The 22,046-nt window shown below is 37.5% G+C and overlaps 1 protein-coding gene across 1 annotated transcript in view; it reads left to right on the top strand.

Moving 5' to 3' along the window:
- beta-Spec (spectrin beta chain) overlaps positions 1 to 22,046 on the top strand; it is a 37,956-nt gene that overhangs the window by 7,071 nt on the left and 8,839 nt on the right. The window contains exons 2-3 of the mRNA XM_018538000.1: positions 15,099 to 15,287; positions 16,106 to 22,012. Of these exons, the coding sequence (XP_018393502.1) occupies positions 15,152 to 15,287; positions 16,106 to 22,012 (6,043 nt within the window). The 5' untranslated portion in view covers positions 15,099 to 15,151. The remainder of the gene's footprint in view (positions 1 to 15,098; positions 15,288 to 16,105; positions 22,013 to 22,046) is intronic.

Raw genomic sequence — 22,046 nt, 5'->3', positions numbered from 1 at the left:
GCTTTATAATGTGACATTAACTTTTGTACTTTAGCGATAAAAAAAGAATCACCTTGCATTGTTTACACGATGAATATTATTTATTTATATCTGAAGATTCTCACAAACTTCTTGATTTTCTTGATCGAGCCATGATGTATCACCATGAAATTCTGTTAAACTATACGACTGGCGGTATATGTTAAGTCAGAGCGCGAAGGTTACACGGCGAGAATGACAATAATTATACGCTAAAGTCTCTTTACATATTTGCGCTTACCTCAGCATTGCCTTGTGCGTACAGTTATTATCTAACGATTACAATCGGCGAAGTGCGTACCTCATGATACGAGCTACTACTCTTGGAAGTCAACCTAATTAAATCACACTTTTTACAAATTAGTTAATTTTAGTATTGAAACATAATTTTAACATAAAATTAGATTACGACATTGTAATTTTTTTCTAACTTTTATATACACAGTTGAAAAATTTATGTTAAATTTTTGTCATGTCTCAATATTTTATCACGTCTCATTAACTTAACAAAGAATAGTTGTAACACAAACGCAAAATGTCTTTTTTACTGTGCAGAAAAGGAGTTGATCGGTTTGGCTTCTAAGAGGTTCACATAATAAAGCGCTTGTTCACGCTTGAACGAAAGTTACTTCACCGTGACACTTGCACGTCGGTTGAGCGACACATAATCCGAATTTCCTGTTTTATTTTTTCCTTTTCATTCTCTTAGCCCGTTATTGATGATATGCAGTAAATCGAAAATATACTTTTTAACTCATTAATACGTCAAAAAAAGACTTTTGCTATTTTTTTCTTTTTAGGAATGCTAAATCATTATACAAAATTTTTCAAATCAAAATTTTTAATAAAAGAAAGAGATTTAAGTTTCTGATACATATATCGTGTATACATATATTCTGGTATAATATATTTTTTGAAATAATATTGTCTGTGCACATAATCGAATTGTTGTCTCTTTCGCTTTTTCCTCGTAAGCTTGATCTCATGTCGATTACGAATCAGATATTTTTGTTTGTACGTCTAATCGATACGTTAAGCTCTTATCTTGTTCAGCATTGGAAACTAACTCACAGTACAAAGAGCAAGAATTACATCTTTAACCTATTCGCGAATTTACTTCAGCGTAGGTTCAATTAACAATTAAAAACATTTATAATAAACTGATCTAATCCGAATTCCCTTCCCCTTACGTAAAATATGTGCTCCAGATTTCAAGAAGATAAGTATTAAAATATACAAAGCTGAAAAGAAAGTCGACTTGGTGCAATGGTTCGTCCGCATAACATGAATAGAAAATGTCACGTTTTGTGTGAGAAACCGACTCGTTTAAAAGCAAATACAACGATAGAAATATATACGGGGATCACACGAAGAAGGGCAGGCCATACAATTATTATATTTAGCCGAAGTTTCTGAGAAGTTTATTGCGTCTCGCGAGCACGAATAGTGCGATCCATTTTGCCGAATAGGAGCAAGTAACTCAATCGGGCCGATGCGTAACATCGTTAATTAGGCGGTTTAATTTTTTACTCCCGTAACATCGCATCTCTCGCAGACGAGGTATGAAAATAGAAGCAGAAAATGTTTGCGCACAATAGTCGTGTGGAACACGAATGAAAGAGATCAAGGCAATGCGATACATTAATGTTAACTCGCGAATGTTATAGCGAGGTCAAACATAATCCTAACGTAGATGTCTGATACCTTTCTAGGTTCTACATGGAATAGGTATATACAGAGTATTCCGAAATTTGCGAATTAAAATGCCATAACAAGAGATTTCCTATTTTCTGTTAAGCTCGTCATAACAAGTTTTCAAAAAATTTATTTTATGCAATAATTTGTGAAATATAAATGAGGGTTTTAAATGGCTAATTATGCACCATTTAAACAGACTGTGTTTAAATACCGAAATGCCTGCTATTCATGGCCGTTTAAACGTATGTAATCTATAATTGGTTATATTTAAGCTCTTATCTTAAAATTGCTTAAAATAAACATGTACACACACATAATTGTTTTACTTAATTTTTCGAAAATTTTCTTGCTCTGGTATATTTGCGAGCGAATTTTGGGATACCCTATACATGTACCTCGTAAAATAAAGAAGCGAGTTGCGTGATGGCGAACCCAATGAATAATACACTACACACATATGCTCTGAGGATCAATCAAAGGGAGCGATTTTTTTTATTTCTCTGATATTCTTAAATTATTTCGAGCATCACTGAAAACACACCCACTTTTAAAAGAGAAATCATGCACTTCAGAAAAACAAAATATTAGAAAACTTTTACAATGAAAATGAAAATGGTGTGTAATGAATGAATATGATAAAATGTGCATTTATACATCTTCATGTAGAAGCAAACAATACTACTTAAAAGTAGAATATTGCAGTATAATATTGATTATAAATAAAAATAAAATCACGATGTAACGTACACTAACGAGAAAGTTAGAGCAATACTTTTTTTTTTTCTTTTACGGTGATCGTTCGATCGATGCTTTCTTCTCTTGTTTACACTACACGGTCGATTCCGCGAGGCGTAACCACGCTTTCGAGAAAAATTATCGAACGCGAATAATTTAATCTCTCTCGCTTTACTTTCAGAGCGGAAAATGCCTCGCGACGACGCCTCGGAGATCGCATTAATCTATAATCACACTACAAAACACCTGACTCCAACTACTGACTCGAACTTCCGACTATCACATTCAACCGATCACAGCTAAGCACCAATTGACTTTGATTGCCGACTCGCGAACCGAAATCACTCTGTTTTCAGTCGGCAACGATAAGTCGAGTCGAGTCAAATTCGGGAATTTGTAATGTAATATTTATTTAAAATCGCTTTAAAATCGCGATGTAAACGCTGAATACGCTTCTTTCTCGCTGTGTATGCGTGCACTTGTCGTATCTTTCTTTTTTTATAGACGAGGAAAGGGCAGGAGGAGGAGAAGGAAGCTTTTGCTTTGTCAACTCACAAGAGGGAGAGATACCTGTCTTTGGTATCGATTACTTTAATAAGCCGCGCGCTTCCGTTTACGGAAAGGGGGTTCGACGCAACCTAGTTTCCAGATTACCGCATCCAGATTACGCGTAGCCTCATTCGCGAGACAACGTTGCATGTGAACGCGAAATGTTAGATAATCGATGACACGCGTCCTGCATCCTTCCTATGAGAGAGAGAGAAGAGTTTGACTGTCAATTCCAACGCTTCGATTTATTGAATTTTCGCGTAGAGGGAACGGTACAAATATGTGAAAAAGTGCGTTTCTTATTGCATGTTTGTAACTAATTAATGCGGAGATTTCTATTTTCTTAAGAGAGAGCTATTGATGCAGTCACGTTTTTTCATTTTAAATAAGATGAGAGCTAGAGTGAAGTTAAAGTTTCATACTAGCTAACAAATCGGTATCACGGTACATATCTATGAATCATTATATAAACTGTGAATTGTACTATGAATAATGATAATTAAATTCATTATTATTTTAAACAGAATTATAAGGATTAGTTTCTTTATTTTAATTAAAAATATAAATATAGACGAAAGAGAGAAGGGTTAAGAAAAAAGATCTTTATAAAAGAATGTCGAAGTATCTTTTCCAAGTCTCAAACATGCAAACAGATAGTAAAAAGTTCATTTTTTCTTCGTCGGCGCTGCAATTATACCTACGCAGAACTCGTTAAGTTCTGCATTAAACAAGATTAATTACTTGTTTTGGCATACCTAAATCATTACTGGAGGCTTATTTTGTTATGGATGCGTCGACGCGCATAGTAAATCAGCATCATCACAGACGTCAGTCTAACTGTACTTACTGTACCTTCTTACTTCCACAAACGTTATTTCACTTCCCGGGATTGCGCAATCGCGCCAGGCATTTTACAGTTCCGATTGTCCGATAGTAACAAAACGTCGATCGAGATACCGTTAAGAATCTTTTGTTGTTGATTGAACATACCCGTGCACACCGAAATCATGAGGTTTACGGAGTTTGTACCCATCAGAAGATTTCTATTCCTTCTTGTTAGGGATGTTATTAACGACTCGCATAACAGAATGAATAACGTAGAGTTTGTATCTCGGAGTTAAAGCGACGTTCTATCCATGTATTTAAAATGTTTCGAACAAGTTGTCCGACGGGCAGATTAGCACAAATGCGGATGTGACGTAGCCCCGTGTACAGTAACAACTGTCGGCTCTCTGTCTAGAAATAGGTACTCCCAGTAGACGCGTCTCCTCTATATAATTCCAGATAAAATACCGTTGTAGTTCGTAATTTTGTTGTTATATGCGAATGTATTAGAAATTATTAAGTCTTTGAAATGATTTATTAGAATATAAATGTAACAGAATGAAATACTTGTTTCAGCTTAAATGTACCAGAAAAGACTTGATGTACAATTAAACTTACCATATCCACTCATTCTTTACAAATAATGATAAACTTTAATTTTCATTCTTTGTCTTCAATTTTATCTTCTCTCATTTCTTCAACCCTTTAATTTTTTTAAGTATTATTAATGTATTGCAAGCGAAATTTGAACATTTTATGTTATAAGTCGTCAAATTTCAAGTTTGATTGAAGAATTGATTTATACTTTATATAATTATTGCGTTACAAGAGGTACCAAATTATCTTATAGCAAAAGTTATATGTGAGAAATAACAGTTGAAAGATTTCTTTCACGTAATTCATATTTCCATCAATTGGCACGTAAAGAACTCAACTGTTGATTACGTTTAATTTATCTCATATCAATAAGTTTTCAAATATATTGTTTTGTATTATTATTTTTCCCTTTTATAAGTCTTATATGAGCTCTTTAACATTACTGGTAGAAAATAACAATTTTTAAATTGATAACTTTTGCGTGTAAGCGGCAGAAGATAAACTTTGCGATTAAAAAGCTGCGAGTAATTTTGAAGCGAGATCGTGTTAGTAATTAGTTGGCTTAGTAGACTTTAACTAGCTTGTTTCTCTGCCCCGAACAATTTGCACTAATGAGTACGCGATTGAGTATCAGGTCCCTTAATTGTGTTTATGTCATTGTGTTTAAAGAGGCGTAAGATCGATTTTCTTAGATCAATTGGAGCTCGTTGACGTAACATGATTTGTTGATCGTTTATCAGTGTGACCGAGACGATGAACGGAACATACGTGAATTACTGAAAATTGCTGACGTCGGCTGCAAGTTCCACGGACAGGAATTGTGCTCGAGGACGATATATCCGCGATTCGACCTAATTTGCTGCTCCATTTCATGGCAGATTTCATTGGTACCGTGAATAATCGCGTACTTCCTGCCTGCCGCGTCCCAGGAAAACCGCGCGAACTTAATCGTTACGTAACCGTTGCGAAGACTTTCTCAGATTTCTGCGAATAACTGAAAACATCTGAACTCCTTACGTTTGAAACCACGACGAATTGCAGTTTAATTTAACGTGAAAATCTTTGGATGTTGAAAGATTGACGATCTCGAGATGTGAATGGAACTTTGGTACAGCGCGACGTATATGTCGCTGAGATGTTACATTATTTATGTCGCCTGGCGAGCGCCATGCTGGATGCCTTTAGTAATACGCAATCCCTCGTTAAATATTATTCATCTAATGCAACAATTGTCTGCTATTTATAATAATCTATCATACGTATCGTCGAAGATAAATAGAATTTAGTTAAGCCTCCAAAATTGCTTTCAAATGATTTCACTATACTTTTTATATCGATTGTTAACTTTTACAAAACGGAAGAGCTACTATAATGACGTTGAAACTATTTCATATTTTGAGGCAAGGAATGCAGTCCAATAATGAATTATTACAAATTTTACTCAAGGAAAAACTGTAGCATTAAAACAAGATAGACTCTGCTCTTTAAAAATTAATCGCTTTTGTGAATATTTTATTTTATTTCTTAGAGCAGCTGTTGAGTTTTGATCTATTTCTATTTTAACTTCATCGATTTAATGTAAAGCGTATTCCTGCGAAAATACACTTGATCTAATCGGAGAGATGACTAATTAGTGCTGGCACAGAAGGCGATTTCATGCGCAATTAATAAATTAATTCGCAGTGACGCATCGACGCTAGCCAAAGTACTGTATGCGGAATTTCTACCGCAAGCACTTGCATCTGTTCGCGGATATTTATGACGCCCAAAACGGCGTCTTTTAGCCAATAACGGGTCTTTAATAAAAACACAACGGGGGATTCGGTGATTTTAGCGAGCTTCTCAGCGAGCCCTTGATGATACGCGAAGGAATGCCATGACCGTTCACGAAATTATTTTGGGAAAACGGTGATCATTTTAGTCGCTATACACTCGCCAATAATTTTAACTTTATTCCGCATACAAAATCAAGTCATGATATTTATTGCTGACGACGACGACTCTCCCGGCCAAAGAAAGAGCAAATCGGGTCATCGTGAGGTTGTTCACCCCGCGCGGTTCCTCCGAATCCCGCGTCTCATTAATTTTAATCTCCAACAAAGTTATTCTCTAGAACAATATTACACTGTTTTTTAAATATTTCAGTTTGAATGAAGATCGAAAATACTCGTCTTATAGTTAATCTAGTTAATCAGGTAAATTCAAGATATCTAATCTGTTCAAATTTGTGAAATAGGATTAATTTCACTCGCAAAGCACAGCGTACAGAAATTTATTTTAATCTTTAATAGAAATTTCATGCATTTTTTAATCAATTGCTGAATAGTTATAGTAACTCTGTTTAGTTAACTGAGAAGTAAAACTACTTAGGATTTCAATCAAGATGTAACGCTTTGGTTGCAATTACTGTGCACAAAAGATGCGTAAAATCTGAATTCATTTACTGAACAAAAACTGGGCAATAAAACTGGACTATGCCCCTTATTTCAATTAAAATAATAATCTATTAATATTAGACAGTACTTAGACAAGTGCCTACGCAAATTGCACATAGAATATTTTTACTAGAAAAATTGCATCGGAGTCACTGAATAAAGCTTTATTAAATTCGCCATTTTCTAGTATTGTTACAATTAATGAGAATACAATAATATTGTATTAAATAGTAACTGAATGTGTATCTAGGAAAACTGCATATATTACCAGGAATCATTTACAATTAAAATTAAAAAAATGCTTTACATATTCATGTGTATTATTATATTATTGTCGTATATTTTATCGTAGCAATAAGAACAAACTCAAGTCGTACAACGCAAATTATTTTTCAATCCAAAAAAACTTTTAATATGGGTATCGAGAAAAATATCTATTTTTTGTAATTAATTGGAATTTTGATTAAAAATAGACGACTCAGAATTTTCTGGTTATATCTACTACAATTCTAGTTGAGATGACCGGAATTTTGATTGATACAATCAGAATTTTTGTTCGTCCCATTTTCAGTCATACATTTTTCTTAGTATATACTACTTTCTTGAGAATTAAACATCACACAAAACAGTAATAATAATTAACAATTAAATTTTTTTTTTTAAAGTACATGCATAACAATAAAATTAAAAACTTATACTGTTCTTCACTATTTTTTCACACATCAAAGGCAATAAGATCAATCGTAAGATTGGAGGAACGAGTCAGACGTTACGTCGATGTAATAGTCTAAAGTTTAAATCCGAGCGAGCATCGAAATCTCGTTAGTCGGATGGAGCTCGCAGCTTCGGAGGGGTAAAAGCGGCGCGTATGTTGCCAGGAAAACTGGGTCATCGTAAGGGCGTTTACCCGCTTTACACCTCCGCAATTCCTCCCCGCTAAAAAGCAGCTGTTTATTGCGACAGAGAACCGTTTTGAAGAATACAATTACTGTGAAATGGCTATTTCTGCGCGATTGTATCTACTACATTGCCTACAACTGTGATTTTAATTCCCCCAGCTCCTCAACTCGCGACAGCAAGTTCGAGCGATAAAACGTCTGAACGATCTAACGATCTAATACATTGAAGCAACTGGAAGTAATTGCAAAGCGACTGTTAAACTTTACTGTTTAACAGTCGCATGTTTTGTTGAGTTTTTGAAATGACTTTCGAGATGATAGACGGAGAAACCTTCTTGGAAACCAACCGGTTGAAAGAATCGTATAAATCAAATTAATCTCAGGATCGGATTAGGATTCATGCCGCCTCTATATATTTAAATCATGCCATTCTACGCACAGAAAAATATAATATTTACTATACGCAAGTAATAATTATTTGTTTCAAATATTTCAACAGTTCGTATATCCGCAAATCTATCATAAGTTCATCACAAGCATTAAATTTATTTAAGATATATTCTAAATTTTAATAAACTTAATCCTTTAATCGCGAGATTATTAAATTAAAACATAAATATACGATTAGTTTATATTATGTATAAAGTCGCTTCGAGAGTCTTCTTTGATCAATTTTATAATATTCTTCAAAAGAAAATAAGTTGCTGTTTTGAGTACAAAATAAGTTTTTCTAAAATTTGTAATATAAGAGTACATTATAAGGTTATTATTAAGAAAATATTCTTTTTTAAAGATAATCGTTACTTAAAAGAAAGATAATTAAGTAATCATTTTTCTTAGCAACAAAATGATATTTTATTATGTGTACTCAAGCTTCAAATTTATAACTTAATCTATAAATTAATCAAATTCTATATTCTATTAGTTACCTCTGATGTATAATTTTCTCAATAATTTTCATCTGGCAAAAATTGGTAATTTTTTATTATAGAAATTCTTTTAAAAATGCTACTCCCTTAAATTTGCTATATATAACTTACAATTAGATTAGCCTAAGTGTCAATACGTTATTAATTAATCTCATCAGTTAATATGGAGGTACGATGTGAATCGCGTCGTCAAGTTGTCTGCAGTAATGAACTGTACCGTGTTAACGATTTTTCTTGGTATCCTAATTGTAATTGTTAAGAATTACTAGGTTCGTGATGATAACAGTAAATAATGGCGTTACACAATGTATTTATATTTCCCACGCTTATACGCACGTTATTACAAGTGTTCTTTAATTAAGTCTTCTTTAATTCAGTTGCTAACAAATTTTGCTAATGTAATATAGTACACTGTTATCAAGGTTGAGAAGTAAAATAACACATTACTTGCGTGTAATTAAGTTACAGTTATGGAGTTACTTTTTTTCAATAACTGTAACTTAACTTTCTTTTTCTATCTAACTGTAACTTATTTTAGTAATATTTTAATATTAACTAGTTTAATAGTTACTTTTATAACAGAGAATGATAAATTATCGCGTTCAAAGGGACTTAGGATTGAGGGTTGCTTTACATCAAACTTAGTCAACATATAGGGGCAGAGAAAAACTAACTAGATAATAATTACAAAGTAACTTAATCATATGATTATTACTGATGTTACATGATCGCGTTGTCTTTTCTTTATGACACGAAATCGGCTAATTCAAAGGATATTGAGAGCACAGGCACTTACCCTATCATTCATGAATGCTACATCATTGACGATTAAAGCTTGGTCTTAACGATCTCGAGAGACGTAAAGGAAATCTCGCACATTCAAAGTGATAAATTGTCACGTTTGGAGCGCGGGGGAATTCGAACAACTCAGAATAGAGGCTCCAGGGTTAAGGGTTCAAAATGCAGAGTATCACCTATCCTCCACCTTCCACCCTTATGCAGGTGCTTTCGACGTGTGTACGCCGCGGACACCGGCGCCACAGTGGCTCCGGTGGAAAATCAATAATCCTGGCTATGTATGTGCCTGTATATGCCCGTGTGTGCGCGTCGTCGTGTTCATCTTACCTTCGTTCGTTGCGGCGAGACGGTGCTGCGGTGGTTCGCTATATATCGCACCTTTTTGCGGCGGAGAAGGCGCAACGAACTGGGCGATTTAATCCACACTATTAGATGACGAATCGACGAAATGCGCGGTTCCGCCATATATCTCGTCTTGGTCCGACCTAAAGATAGACCGCCGACGCCGAAGAGGTCGTCGTTATGCTTATTTGTGCGTGATTTTGTGTGTAGCCGCAACAAAATATATCGTAGGAGTTGCGACACTTTGTGTCAATATTTTTTAGGAGTTTTATTTCTTGTGAAAATTATCACACACGAGATATGTTTATCGTATAAGATAATTTCGAAATTGAGATGATGTATATATTTTAGGATGTATAGATTTGGAAGCTAAGAGAATATGCCTCATTATAAGTGGACGATATCGATTTTACGTTTCTGCGATATAATAAGTATTGTACGTGTTGTTGTATAAATTAATATTTAGTGAGGCATTTGACCTTTCTGTAGCAATGAATTGAAAGTAATCATTCGCGATCTAATTCATTTTCAAAAGTTTTCTCGTTAAACGAATAACCTATGCTATTATCGTTTGAGAACTTCAAGAGATAACCTAATGATATGGAGGTATAATCTCGTTATCGAGAGAATTGGAGAAAATGGTCTGTATGTGACGAGAGAAAGCTTCAGAATATATTTAAACAACAGAATCCTGCTTCCACGAATGGCATCCGAAGCAATGTGGGGACTCGCGGTGCATAGAGAGACGGCTGTTCTCGTTCTGGTGCACAATGAACTTCTTGTTTTCCATTTTCGCTTCTTACTTTACCTCGTACTTTATCGAGTTCAACAGAGAGCTCTTCGTGATGGCACATAGGAAATGTAATTATATGAAAAAAACGTTATATTAATCTTTGCATCTTTTTTTTACAATTCGTGATACAACTTCAGAAGAGAAATTCTTTTATACGAAAAAAAGGAAGTACTTTTGAACATTAAAAAAATTTCCGCATTAGTAAAAATACCATTGCTATCATAATTGCTAAACATTAAATTCACAATGTCATTGCAGTATATAAGTAAAGTATATATGTATATATTTTTTAATTTACAATTAACAAGGGGGAATATTGTTATCTTATTTTTTACTTGCAGAGTCATATTTTTCAAGCATGCAGGTGCAATGTATACCGTATTATATCTGCGTTGTACTTGACATATTTTAATTAATTTTTAATAAATCAAATATTAAAATAAATTACCGTTGAGAGCCAACACAGGATGAAAGTGTAATAAAATTTATTTAGTTACATAAAATCGCATACGTTTCGACCTTAGCCTAGGTCCATCCTTCTTAATTTTTAATAAATTAATTATTATTAATATGTAAAATAAATTTATTAATTAATACTTATGTATAATATTTGTCACTTATGAAAAAACTTTTTATAAAAATCAAATTTTATTTAGAAATTGTTTATGTTTGTGTAAACTTTTTTGAAAAAGGAGACTACGTTCCGAACTGCTTCTCTCGGAGACAAAACGTATAGAAAGTACCGCCAGTAAACTTAACCTTCCTCGATTATCGTGTCATTCACTTTGTGATTCATCTCACCCCGCCCACTAGATACGAAGGCATTAATCTGTATGTACGTTCCCACTACGCCGGCCATTAAGTATGACAGCACTCGCGTAATTGCTCTTAATTCAACATAAGTGACTGTCCAGACATTTAAGAATGCCATTCATGCTTGCGTTCACCAGGCTTTGGACGTCGCTTGAGGAGAACGCGTCGATTTCGTCGCGATCGGTCTATCTCTTCACATCGGTATTATTAACGATTCGAGAAAGGATTAGATGTGCAAAAAACACTGTATATCCTAAATTCTTCTCTTCTGTTTTTCTCTCATCAAATAAATATTAAGTACGTGCAAGCGGTTTAATTTTATGCACGATGATAATAAGCTTCGAGGACGCTTGTTAATTGAAAATTCCGACATAGTTACGTAATCGTTAATAATTGCAACGTTGTAAAGCATGTAAAAATATAAGATTTATATAACTATATAAATTATGTGATTTTTTAAAATACTTGTTTGTATAGCTTTAGTGGACAGTGTGTCTTTAATTTCAGTAGGATGATGTAATCGTGTTTGCATGCATCCGGCGGTGCGCTTTACCATGAAGCTACCCTTCTCAATTTGTCATATTTTCGTTATTAGATATCCATATCGTTTTACTCTAGTTCTCCTTGAGCTTCTCGCACGCTCAACATGCCATATTACCTGTGACATTTGGTCTGTTAAAGAAAAAAAAGATCGATATCGTTCGCTCGTGCAGCTGCAGATGCAACTGTTCGTTGCATTATCGACATTAATTAGTAAATATCACAACGGGTCGTCGTAAATTAGACAACGTGGTTAATTAGGCATCACCCTTCATTACACACATCGTTCTGTTTTAATGTTGTATCATATTGATAACGTTGTTTCTTGCGTGAATTTAGCAAAAACGCGATTACGTAATTAATGCTTATTAATGTTAATGTTTTTATTCATATTCTCATTTCCTGTTTTTTCATCAATATTTTATATATATATGCATATTAATTGTAACATGAAGGCAATATTGTAGAAAATATCTTTTGGTTTCATATCTTCAATTACAAAAATGTAATTTAGAAAATAATTTCCTGCCACGAAAAATTGGTATGCATTTAAATTATAGAACGCGTACTATTATATTTCATATATTGAAGTATATGCGAAATTATATGAACAACAAGAATAAAAATCGTGCAATTTATAATATGTTTGAAATGTACATTTTAGTTATAAATATACATATATCATGAATTTTCTATTTGTCATTCGTAATTTCATATTATTTTTTTTATAGTTTATTAGTAGATATCTAGATTTTTAATATTTCTTGCAAATTTTTTCACTAACGAGATAGAAAAGGATAACTGATTCCATTTTTACATCGATTTTTGTTTTTTATATCTACGTGTAAAACATTTATTGAAAAAAGAGTCTGGTAAAGTAAAATAATGTCACTCAAATGTTTGATTAATATAACTAAAAATAATTTTACTATTCTAAATATTTCATAATTATTATTAAACGGTGAGTTATATTATTAGTAATAGTTCCTGAATATTCAAAAAAATAAAATCATTTTTAGTTACATTAATCAAACATTTGATTGAAATTGTTTTATTTAACGTTTCGGTGTAAGTTACCAGACTTTTTTTCATTATCGAAAGTCTGCTTGGCACGTGCTTCAAGCGAGGCTTCAAGTTTATCGTGTGCGCAGGCACGATCTCGTGTCGCAGGTATATACGCCAATGCCGACGAGCGTCTACCTTTCCGTTAAGCACCCTCCTGCGAGGACCAGTGCGACGCCAATGCCGATGTGTATTTCGCGTGTGTGACATCATTCGCGTGATGTAATCGTCGTGTGGTGAGCGAGGCGGCCGCGTCTCCCACGCGGAGGCGAGCGCGGCAACGCTATCTATTAAATGAGCGCGTATACCTAGAGACATTTACTTTACAGGCGTTAGCAGAACATTGCCGTCTTCTTGATATCCGGCGACTGCTAAAGCGAACTCGGCGATTAGAGCCATGCAATTATTATTACAGCGGAAGGAACGATTTGAAGAACACGGGTAAAAAAAAAAAAGAAAAACGGACATAAATTCTCGCTAGGAATGATGATTACGACACATGTGTTCTTCACCGACGTTTTTATACCATCTGTTGAGCGCATAGAAATTTAAATTAATGTCTTACAGTAAACGATCGAAAAGGAGATGATTCGCGTGTTAAAAAAAAAATGGAAAACGTAAGAGTCACTATGTTATCACAGAATACTCTGTATATAATACGACTCGTAGGTGTTAATTTAAGAAAATATGCCTTATTGAATGATCCAATAATAGATCTGACGCGAAGAATCAAATTTATTACATTAATTCATATAAAACAGGCACTGAAGTACGTCTGTGAAGCTGGCACCTCATTGTCAAAATTTTGAAAAAATAAGCAGAGTTCTGGTTGCCCCCCGAAGAGTTCTATCGATTGTCGTCTATAGACCAACGTGCTAAAATGAACGGTTTAGAAGTTATAGCTCTTCAAAGTTGCAGAATCGTGAAGTTGGCCCCCCCGTAATTTCAAATGGTGTTTTCGCTGCTTTAATCAATAGAACTCTTCCCAAATTTGATAGAGAACTCTAGAACTCTTCGGGGGGCAACCAGAACTCTGCTTATTTTTTCAAAATTTTGACAATGAGGGGCCAGCTTCACAGACGTCACTGAAGTTTATTTATTGCAGCGCTTCTCAAAGCTGATTTATCAGTATTTACTTTCAGATACTAAAGATACTATTTTTATGATGTGAAAAGCAAATTTCTACGTTATACGATCGGATTTTAACGCTGAGAGTTGAAGAGAAAAAATGCGCGCGCGCGATGTACTTTAGACTAACGAACTGAAGAAAATGAAAGATCTCTGCATTGTGCGTGGGCGTAGACGCACTCGTGCTCTCTTATCGAACAGCATTGCGTAACATTAATTTTCTCGAAGTCCCTATTATTTACCCAATTATTAATCGTTAGAACCGCCGTGCAAGGAGATAAGATTACTCTGCAATTCTTATCTGTATGTACGCGTAGATGTCTACTGGCGTGACAACGCGCTGACCATAGCTTACCAAGACACGTTCTGTGCACCGCTTACCATTACATTGCGTGGGTATAGCAAAAGGAAGAAATTCTTACGATTATTACCACGTCTCTGTTGGCATTTTATGCGTGGTACCGCGTTTCTTAGGTGCGCGGTCGAACGTCTCAGATATATTCGACGTTAAATATTTCCTATATTTTTAGATTACAACACATGTACTCTCTAAAAATTTTTAGATGTTTCCCTCTGAACAGCGAAATCTCACTCTTCAAGATTGAAGGTTGTGTCGCTTTTTTTCAAGACTGACTCAATTTTTACTCTTTAGAGTGAGATTACAAATTTAAAGAGGCTATATAAAGAGTTAGGAAAAATATTTAACGTCGAGCATACTTAATATCTTCAATCAAGAGTTGAAAAAACGCATGAAATCAATGGAGACATAATTTCATAAAAATTTCTAATATAAATATATTATAAATTTATAATATAAATAACAGATATAAAATATACTTTTTAAACATAATGAAAAAGAAATAGGAGAATATATGAAATATAGCTTTCAAAAATTTTCCTCTGATTCCACGCATTAATAAAAATTTATTATTTTCAGGTGCACCCTTTTTAAGGGTTCGGCAGAAGTGAGCTGTTGGTCTGATTGACAAAATGACGACCGACATCTCGGTGGTGCGCGGGGGTTGGGACCCCACGCTACAACAAGAGATTGTCGACGAGTACGAATACGACGGGGGAAACTCGAGTTCGAGACTTTTCGAACGCTCACGTATTAAGGCACTAGCTGGTACGGAACTCTATCGATTTTCTTTTTCAATTGCTTCATTATATATATGTGTATATTTTTTTATTACAATCATCTCTTAGGTTTGACAATTATTATTTTTTAGAAATACAATAGTATGAATTATTTTCATCGATTGGATACTTAAAGCTCGGTTTCATAACACTATTCTGTAATAATAATAATGAATGGCGATACTGGAGTACTGTGAATTGTTTTTAGAAAATTGTGTATAGTTGAGATTATCAAACAACCACATCCTTTTAAGATAAGTTTTAAGAGTTCGATAACTTCATGAGTTTGTAACAGTTGTTTCTTAAGCTAGATTGAACATGGTCGAGATATGTGTATAGCTATCGTTGAATATCTATATATTGAATGTTATAGAAAGATAAATTTATTAATTGAATAGATTAGAATAATACAGAATTGATCGTTGTGCAAGTGAGAATACCTAATAAATATTGGATTATATTAACTAAGAATGAATTATGATAAAATTGTATTTGATCTTCGAGGTAAAGAAACTTTAACTGTTTAAAATCTATCTAAATTTAATTTAGTTATTTTCGAACGATGTACTAGATAATTTAGATACATTTAAAGTAAATTTAAAGTTAGCATGTATTGGGTTCCTATTCTGTAACTTTTAACGACTGCAGTGATATCATTATATTGTTATTGCACAGGTTTTATACATGATAAAAAAAAGTTGCGCAACGACGATATACACTGTCGTTATAAGTTACAAAATAAGAGTATATCAATGTATAGTCGTTGACGATTCACTAAGATCACTATTGTGTGATCTTCTTTACCAGGTGAGCGTGAATTAGTGCAAAAGAAGACCTTCCAGAAATGGGTCAACTCCCACTTAGTCCGATGTTCGTGCCGAATCGGCGATCTGTACGTCGATCTACGAGATGGCAAGATGTTGATAAGGCTATTAGAGATCTTGTCGGGTGAACGTTTGCCGCGTCCTACCAAAGGCAAGATGCGCATCCACTGCCTGGAGAATGTGGAGAAGGCACTGCAATTCCTGCGTGAGCAGAGGGTACATTTGGAGAACATGGGATCCCACGATATCGTCGACGGGAATCCGCGTTTGAGCCTGGGTCTCATTTGGACGATAATTCTACGATTCCAGATTCAAGATATCACGATTGAAGAGACGGACAATCAAGAAACCAAGTCCGCTAAGGATGCGTTATTATTATGGTGTCAGATGAAGACTGCGGGTTATCACAATGTGAACGTAAGAAATTTCACGACGTCGTGGCGAGATGGTCTGGCGTTCAACGCGATTATACATAAACACCGTCCAGATCTGATCCAGTTCGAAAAGCTTTCCAAATCGAACGCGATCTACAATCTCAATAATGCCTTTAACGTTGCGGAGGACAAACTTGGTCTTACGAAGCTACTCGATGCCGAGGATATCTTCGTTGATCATCCAGACGAAAAGTCCATCATAACTTACGTCGTCACGTATTATCACTATTTCTCAAAGATGAAACAGGAGACTGTGCAAGGTAAGAGAATTGGCAAAGTAGTCGGTATCGCGATGGAGAACGATCGTATGATACACGAATATGAGAGTCTCACCAGCGATCTGCTGCGCTGGATCGAGGCCACGATAGAGGCACTTGGCGATCGTAGGTTTGCAAATTCTTTAGTCGGCGTTCAATCGCAACTTTCACAATTCTCGAATTATCGCACAGTAGAGAAACCGCCCAAATTTGTGGAAAAGGGTAATCTCGAAGTATTATTGTTTACTCTACAATCAAAGATGCGCGCAAACAATCAGAAGCCCTATACACCCAAAGAGGGTAAGATGATATCCGATATAAATAAGGCATGGGAGAGATTGGAGAAGGCTGAACATGAACGGGAATTGGCTCTGCGAGAGGAATTGATTCGACAAGAGAAATTGGAGCAACTGGCAGCCAGATTTAACCGAAAGGCTAGCATGCGCGAGACATGGTTGTCGGAAAATCAACGATTAGTATCGCAAGATAACTTCGGCTTTGATCTCGCTGCCGTAGAAGCTGCAGCGAAGAAACACGAAGCAATAGAGACTGATATATTCGCCTATGAAGAACGTGTGCAAGCCGTCATGGCAGTCTCACAGGAGCTTGAGGCGGAGAATTATCATGACATAGAGCGTATCAACGCTCGCAAGGACAACGTGTTACGACTATGGAACTATCTTTTGGAATTGCTGCGCGCCAGGCGGATGCGGCTAGAACTTTCCTTGCAGCTGCAGCAGAACTTCCAAGAGATGTTGTATATACTGGATAGCATGGAGGAAATCAAGATGCGACTATTAACCGACGATTACGGCAAACATTTGATGGGCGTGGAGGATCTGTTGCAAAAGCACTCTCTTGTCGAAGCAGATATCAATGTGCTCGGTGAAAGAGTCAAGGCTGTTGTTCAACAGAGTCAGAGATTCCTAGAGCAGGGAGAAGGCTATCGACCATGCGATCCGGCCATTATCGTCGAGCGCGTTCAACAATTGGAGAACGCGTACGCCGAGTTGGTGCGGTTAGCGATCGAGCGTCGTACCAGGCTCGAGGAATCTCGGAAACTCTGGCAGTTCTATTGGGATATGGCTGATGAGGAGAATTGGATAAAGGAGAAGGAACAGATTGTATCCACGGGTGACATCGGTCATGACTTGACTACTATTAATCTGTTGCTGTCCAAGCATAAAGCATTGGAAAATGAGATACAGTCACACGAACCGCAATTGATGTCAGTTGCAGCAATTGGCGACGAGCTAGTTCGGCAACAACACTTTGGCTCCGATCGTATTCAGGAGAGACTTCAGGAAATTCTCGCTATGTGGAATCATCTGTTGGATTTGGCGGCTTTCAGGAGAAAGCGACTAGTAGAAGCAGTCGACTATCATCAGCTTTTCGCAGACGCGGATGACATAGACATCTGGATGTTGGATACTTTGCGACTCGTCTCATCGGAGGATGTCGGCAGAGACGAGGCAAATGTGCAATCGTTGTTGAAAAAACACAAAGATGTAACAGATGAGCTTAAAAACTATGCTGCCACTATCGATCAACTTCATCAGCAGGCATCCACGTTGGGCGAACAGGACGTAAAATCGCCAGAAGTCGTCGAAAGACTGACTTCGATAGATAATAGGTACAAGGAACTCCTCGAGCTAGCCAAGTTGCGTAAGCAGAGACTGCTAGACGCGCTGTCGTTGTACAAGGTATTCAGCGAGACCGACGGAGTCGAACAATGGATCGGCGAGAAAAATAGAATGTTGGATACGATGGTGCCTGCCAAGGACATTGAAGATGTTGAGATCATGAAACACCGTTATAATGGCTTTGAGAAAGAAATGAATGCAAATGCATCTCGCGTTGCCGTAGTTAATCAATTGGCCAGACAATTGCTGCATGTCGAACATCCGAACTCGGAACAGATAATTGCGCGACAAAACGAACTAAACCAGAAGTGGGCCGAACTGCGCGAGAAGGCGGAGGGCAAACGCGAGGAATTGAACTCCGCACATGGTGTACAGACGTTCCATATTGAGTGTCGCGAGACTGTGTCTTGGATCGAAGACAAAAAGCGAATCTTGCAGCAGACCGATAGTTTGGAAATGGATTTGACTGGTGTAATGACCCTGCAACGTAGACTGAGCGGTATGGAGCGCGATTTGGCGGCTATTCAGGCCAAATTAGATGCCTTGGAGAAAGAGGCGGAAGTCATACAGAAGGATCATCCAGAAGAGGCTGCGATGATACGTGAGAGAATTACGCAGATTCATTTGATTTGGGAACAGCTGACGCAAATGTTGAAAGAACGCGATGCCAAACTCGAAGAGGCAGGAGATTTGCACCGGTTCTTACGCGACCTCGATCACTTCCAGGCGTGGCTCACAAAAACGCAGACCGACGTTGCCAGCGAGGACACGCCGACTAGCCTTGCCGATGCCGAGAAGCTGCTTACACAGCATCAGAACATCAAGGAAGAGATTGACAATTATACCGACGACTACCAGAAAATGATGGAATATGGCGAGCGACTGACGACAGAGGCCAGTGATGGCGACACGCAGTACATGTTCCTGCGTGAGAGATTGAACGCGCTAAAGATGGGATGGGAGGAATTGCATCAAATGTGGGTGAATCGTCAGAACTTACTATCCAATTCCCTGAATTTACAAGTGTTCGATCGAGACGCGCGTCAAGCGGAGGTGCTCTTATCACAGCAGGAACATATTCTTGCCAAGGACGAAACGCCGGCAAACTTCGAACAAGCGGAACACATGATCAAACGACATGAGGCTTTTATGACTACTATGGATGCCAACGACGAGAAAATCAACTCAGTCGTACAGTTTGCTGGACGTTTGGTTGATGAGGGACACTTTGCGGCCGATAAAGTGAAGAAGAAAGCCGAGAACATCAATGAGCGACGACGAATTAATCGTGAGAAGGCCAATCTACTTATGGAGAAACTCAAGGATCAGCTTCAGTTACAGATGTTCCTACAAGATTGCGAGGAACTTGGTGAATGGGTACAGGAGAAACATATCACTGCTCAAGATGAAACTTACAGAAGCGCGAAGACTATTCATAGCAAATGGACTCGTCATCAAGCGTTTGAAGCGGAAATTGCTAGTAACAAAGATCGTCTGCAACAATTGCAGCAAGCCGCGGACGAATTGATTCAACAAAAACCAGATCTAGCTGAGATTATTAAACCGAAGGTCGCCGAATTGGCGGAACAATTTATCGATCTGGAAACCACAACTCACGATAAAGGTGAACGATTGTTCGACTCGAACCGCGAGGTGTTGATACATCAGACTTGTGACGATATCGATTCCTGGATGAACGAACTAGAGAAGCAGATAGAGAGTACCGATACCGGTTCCGACCTGGCGTCCGTGAATATATTGATGCAGAAGCAACAGATGATCGAGACTCAAATGGCAGTGAAAGCGAAACAGGTTACCGAATTGGACAAACAAGCGGAACATTTGCAACGTACAGTACCCGATGATAAAATGGAGGAGATCAAGTGCAAGAAAGAGAAAGTCGCTCAGAGATTCGCTCAGCTCAAAACACCGCTCATCGATCGTCAACGGCATCTCGAGAAGAAAAAAGAGGCCTTCCAATTCCGACGTGATGTCGAGGATGAGAAGCTGTGGATCGCAGAGAAAATGCCGCAAGCAACTAGCACCGAATACGGAAATTCACTGTTTAACGTTCATATGCTAAAAAAGAAAAATCAGTCATTGCGCACGGAAATTGAAAATCATGAACCCAGAATCAATTTGGTGTGTAATAACGGGCAGAAGTTGATTGATGAAAGACACGAGGATAGTCCCGAGTTCCAGAAACTAATATCAGAATTGACGGAGAAGTGGCGAGAGCTAAAGGATGCGGTCGACGATAGAAATAAGCATCTGCTGCAGAACGAGAAGGCGCAGCAGTACTTCTTTGATGCTACCGAGGCCGAGTCGTGGATGAGCGAGCAAGAGTTGTACATGATGGTCGAGGATCGTGGTAAGGACGAGATTTCTGCTCAGAACTTAATGAAGAAACATGAATCGCTTGAACATGCGGTTGAAGATTACGCGGAGACGATTCGCCAGTTAGGCGAGACCGCTAGGCAGCTAATAAATGATCAACATCCGTTGGCCGATCAGATTGCCGTGAAACAATCGCAGGTAGACAAACTGTACGCCGGTCTGAAAGATTTGGCTGGTGAACGACGAGCCAAACTGGATGAGGCACTTCAATTATTCATGCTAAATCGAGAAGTCGACGATCTTGAGCAATGGATCCAAGAGAGAGAACTAGTTGCCGGTAGTCACGAGCTGGGTCAGGATTACGATCATGTGACACTGTTATGGGAGAGATTCAAGGAGTTTGCGCGCGATACAGAAGCGATTGGTTCCGAACGAGTGGAGGCAGTCAATGGCATTGCAGATTCTCTTATCGCCACCGGGCATTCCGATGCGGCAACGATCGCCGAGTGGAAGGATGGTTTGAACGAAGTTTGGCAAGATCTGCTGGAACTGATCGAGACTCGCACACAGATGTTGGTGGCCAGTCGCGAGTTGCATAAATTCTTCCACGATTGTAAGGATGTTCTCGGCAGAATCCTAGAAAAACAAAACGCCATGTCTGACGAATTGGGTCGTGATGCCGGCTCGGTGTCCGCCCTCCAACGTAAACACGCCAACTTTATTCAGGACTTATCCACATTGCAGAACCAAGTATCGCAGATCGAGGAGGAATCCGCCAAATTGCAGGCTAGCTACGCGGGCGACAAAGCACGTGAGATCACAAATCGCGAGGCCGAGGTCGTAGCAGCGTGGAACAATTTACAATCGTTATGCGAAGGCAGACGAGCCAAATTGGAGGATACCGGCGATCTCTTCCGATTCTTCAATATGGTCAGAACTCTTATGATCTGGATGGACGACGTTGTGCGCCAGATGAATACGTCTGAAAAACCGCGCGATGTCGCCGGCGTCGAATTGCTGATGAATAACCATCAGAGCTTGAAGGCGGAGATTGATGCTAGGGAAGATAATCTAATGGCGTGCATTAATCTCGGAAAAGACCTCTTAGCTAGAAATCATTATGCCAGTGTGCAGATAAAGGAGAAATTGGCGGCATTAACCGATCACAGAAACGCATTGTTACATCGATGGGAGGAACGTTGGGAGAACTTGCAACTCAGTAAGCATTTGCTATTTAAAAAATGTATTTTGAT

The sequence above is a fragment of the Cyphomyrmex costatus genome, unplaced genomic scaffold (genome assembly GCF_001594065.2).
Source record: "Cyphomyrmex costatus isolate MS0001 unplaced genomic scaffold, Ccosl1.0 scaffold189, whole genome shotgun sequence".
Taxonomy (NCBI): domain Eukaryota; kingdom Metazoa; phylum Arthropoda; class Insecta; order Hymenoptera; family Formicidae; genus Cyphomyrmex; species Cyphomyrmex costatus.
Note: the sequence above shows the minus strand (reverse complement) of the source record. Positions and strands in the feature narration are given on the sequence as shown.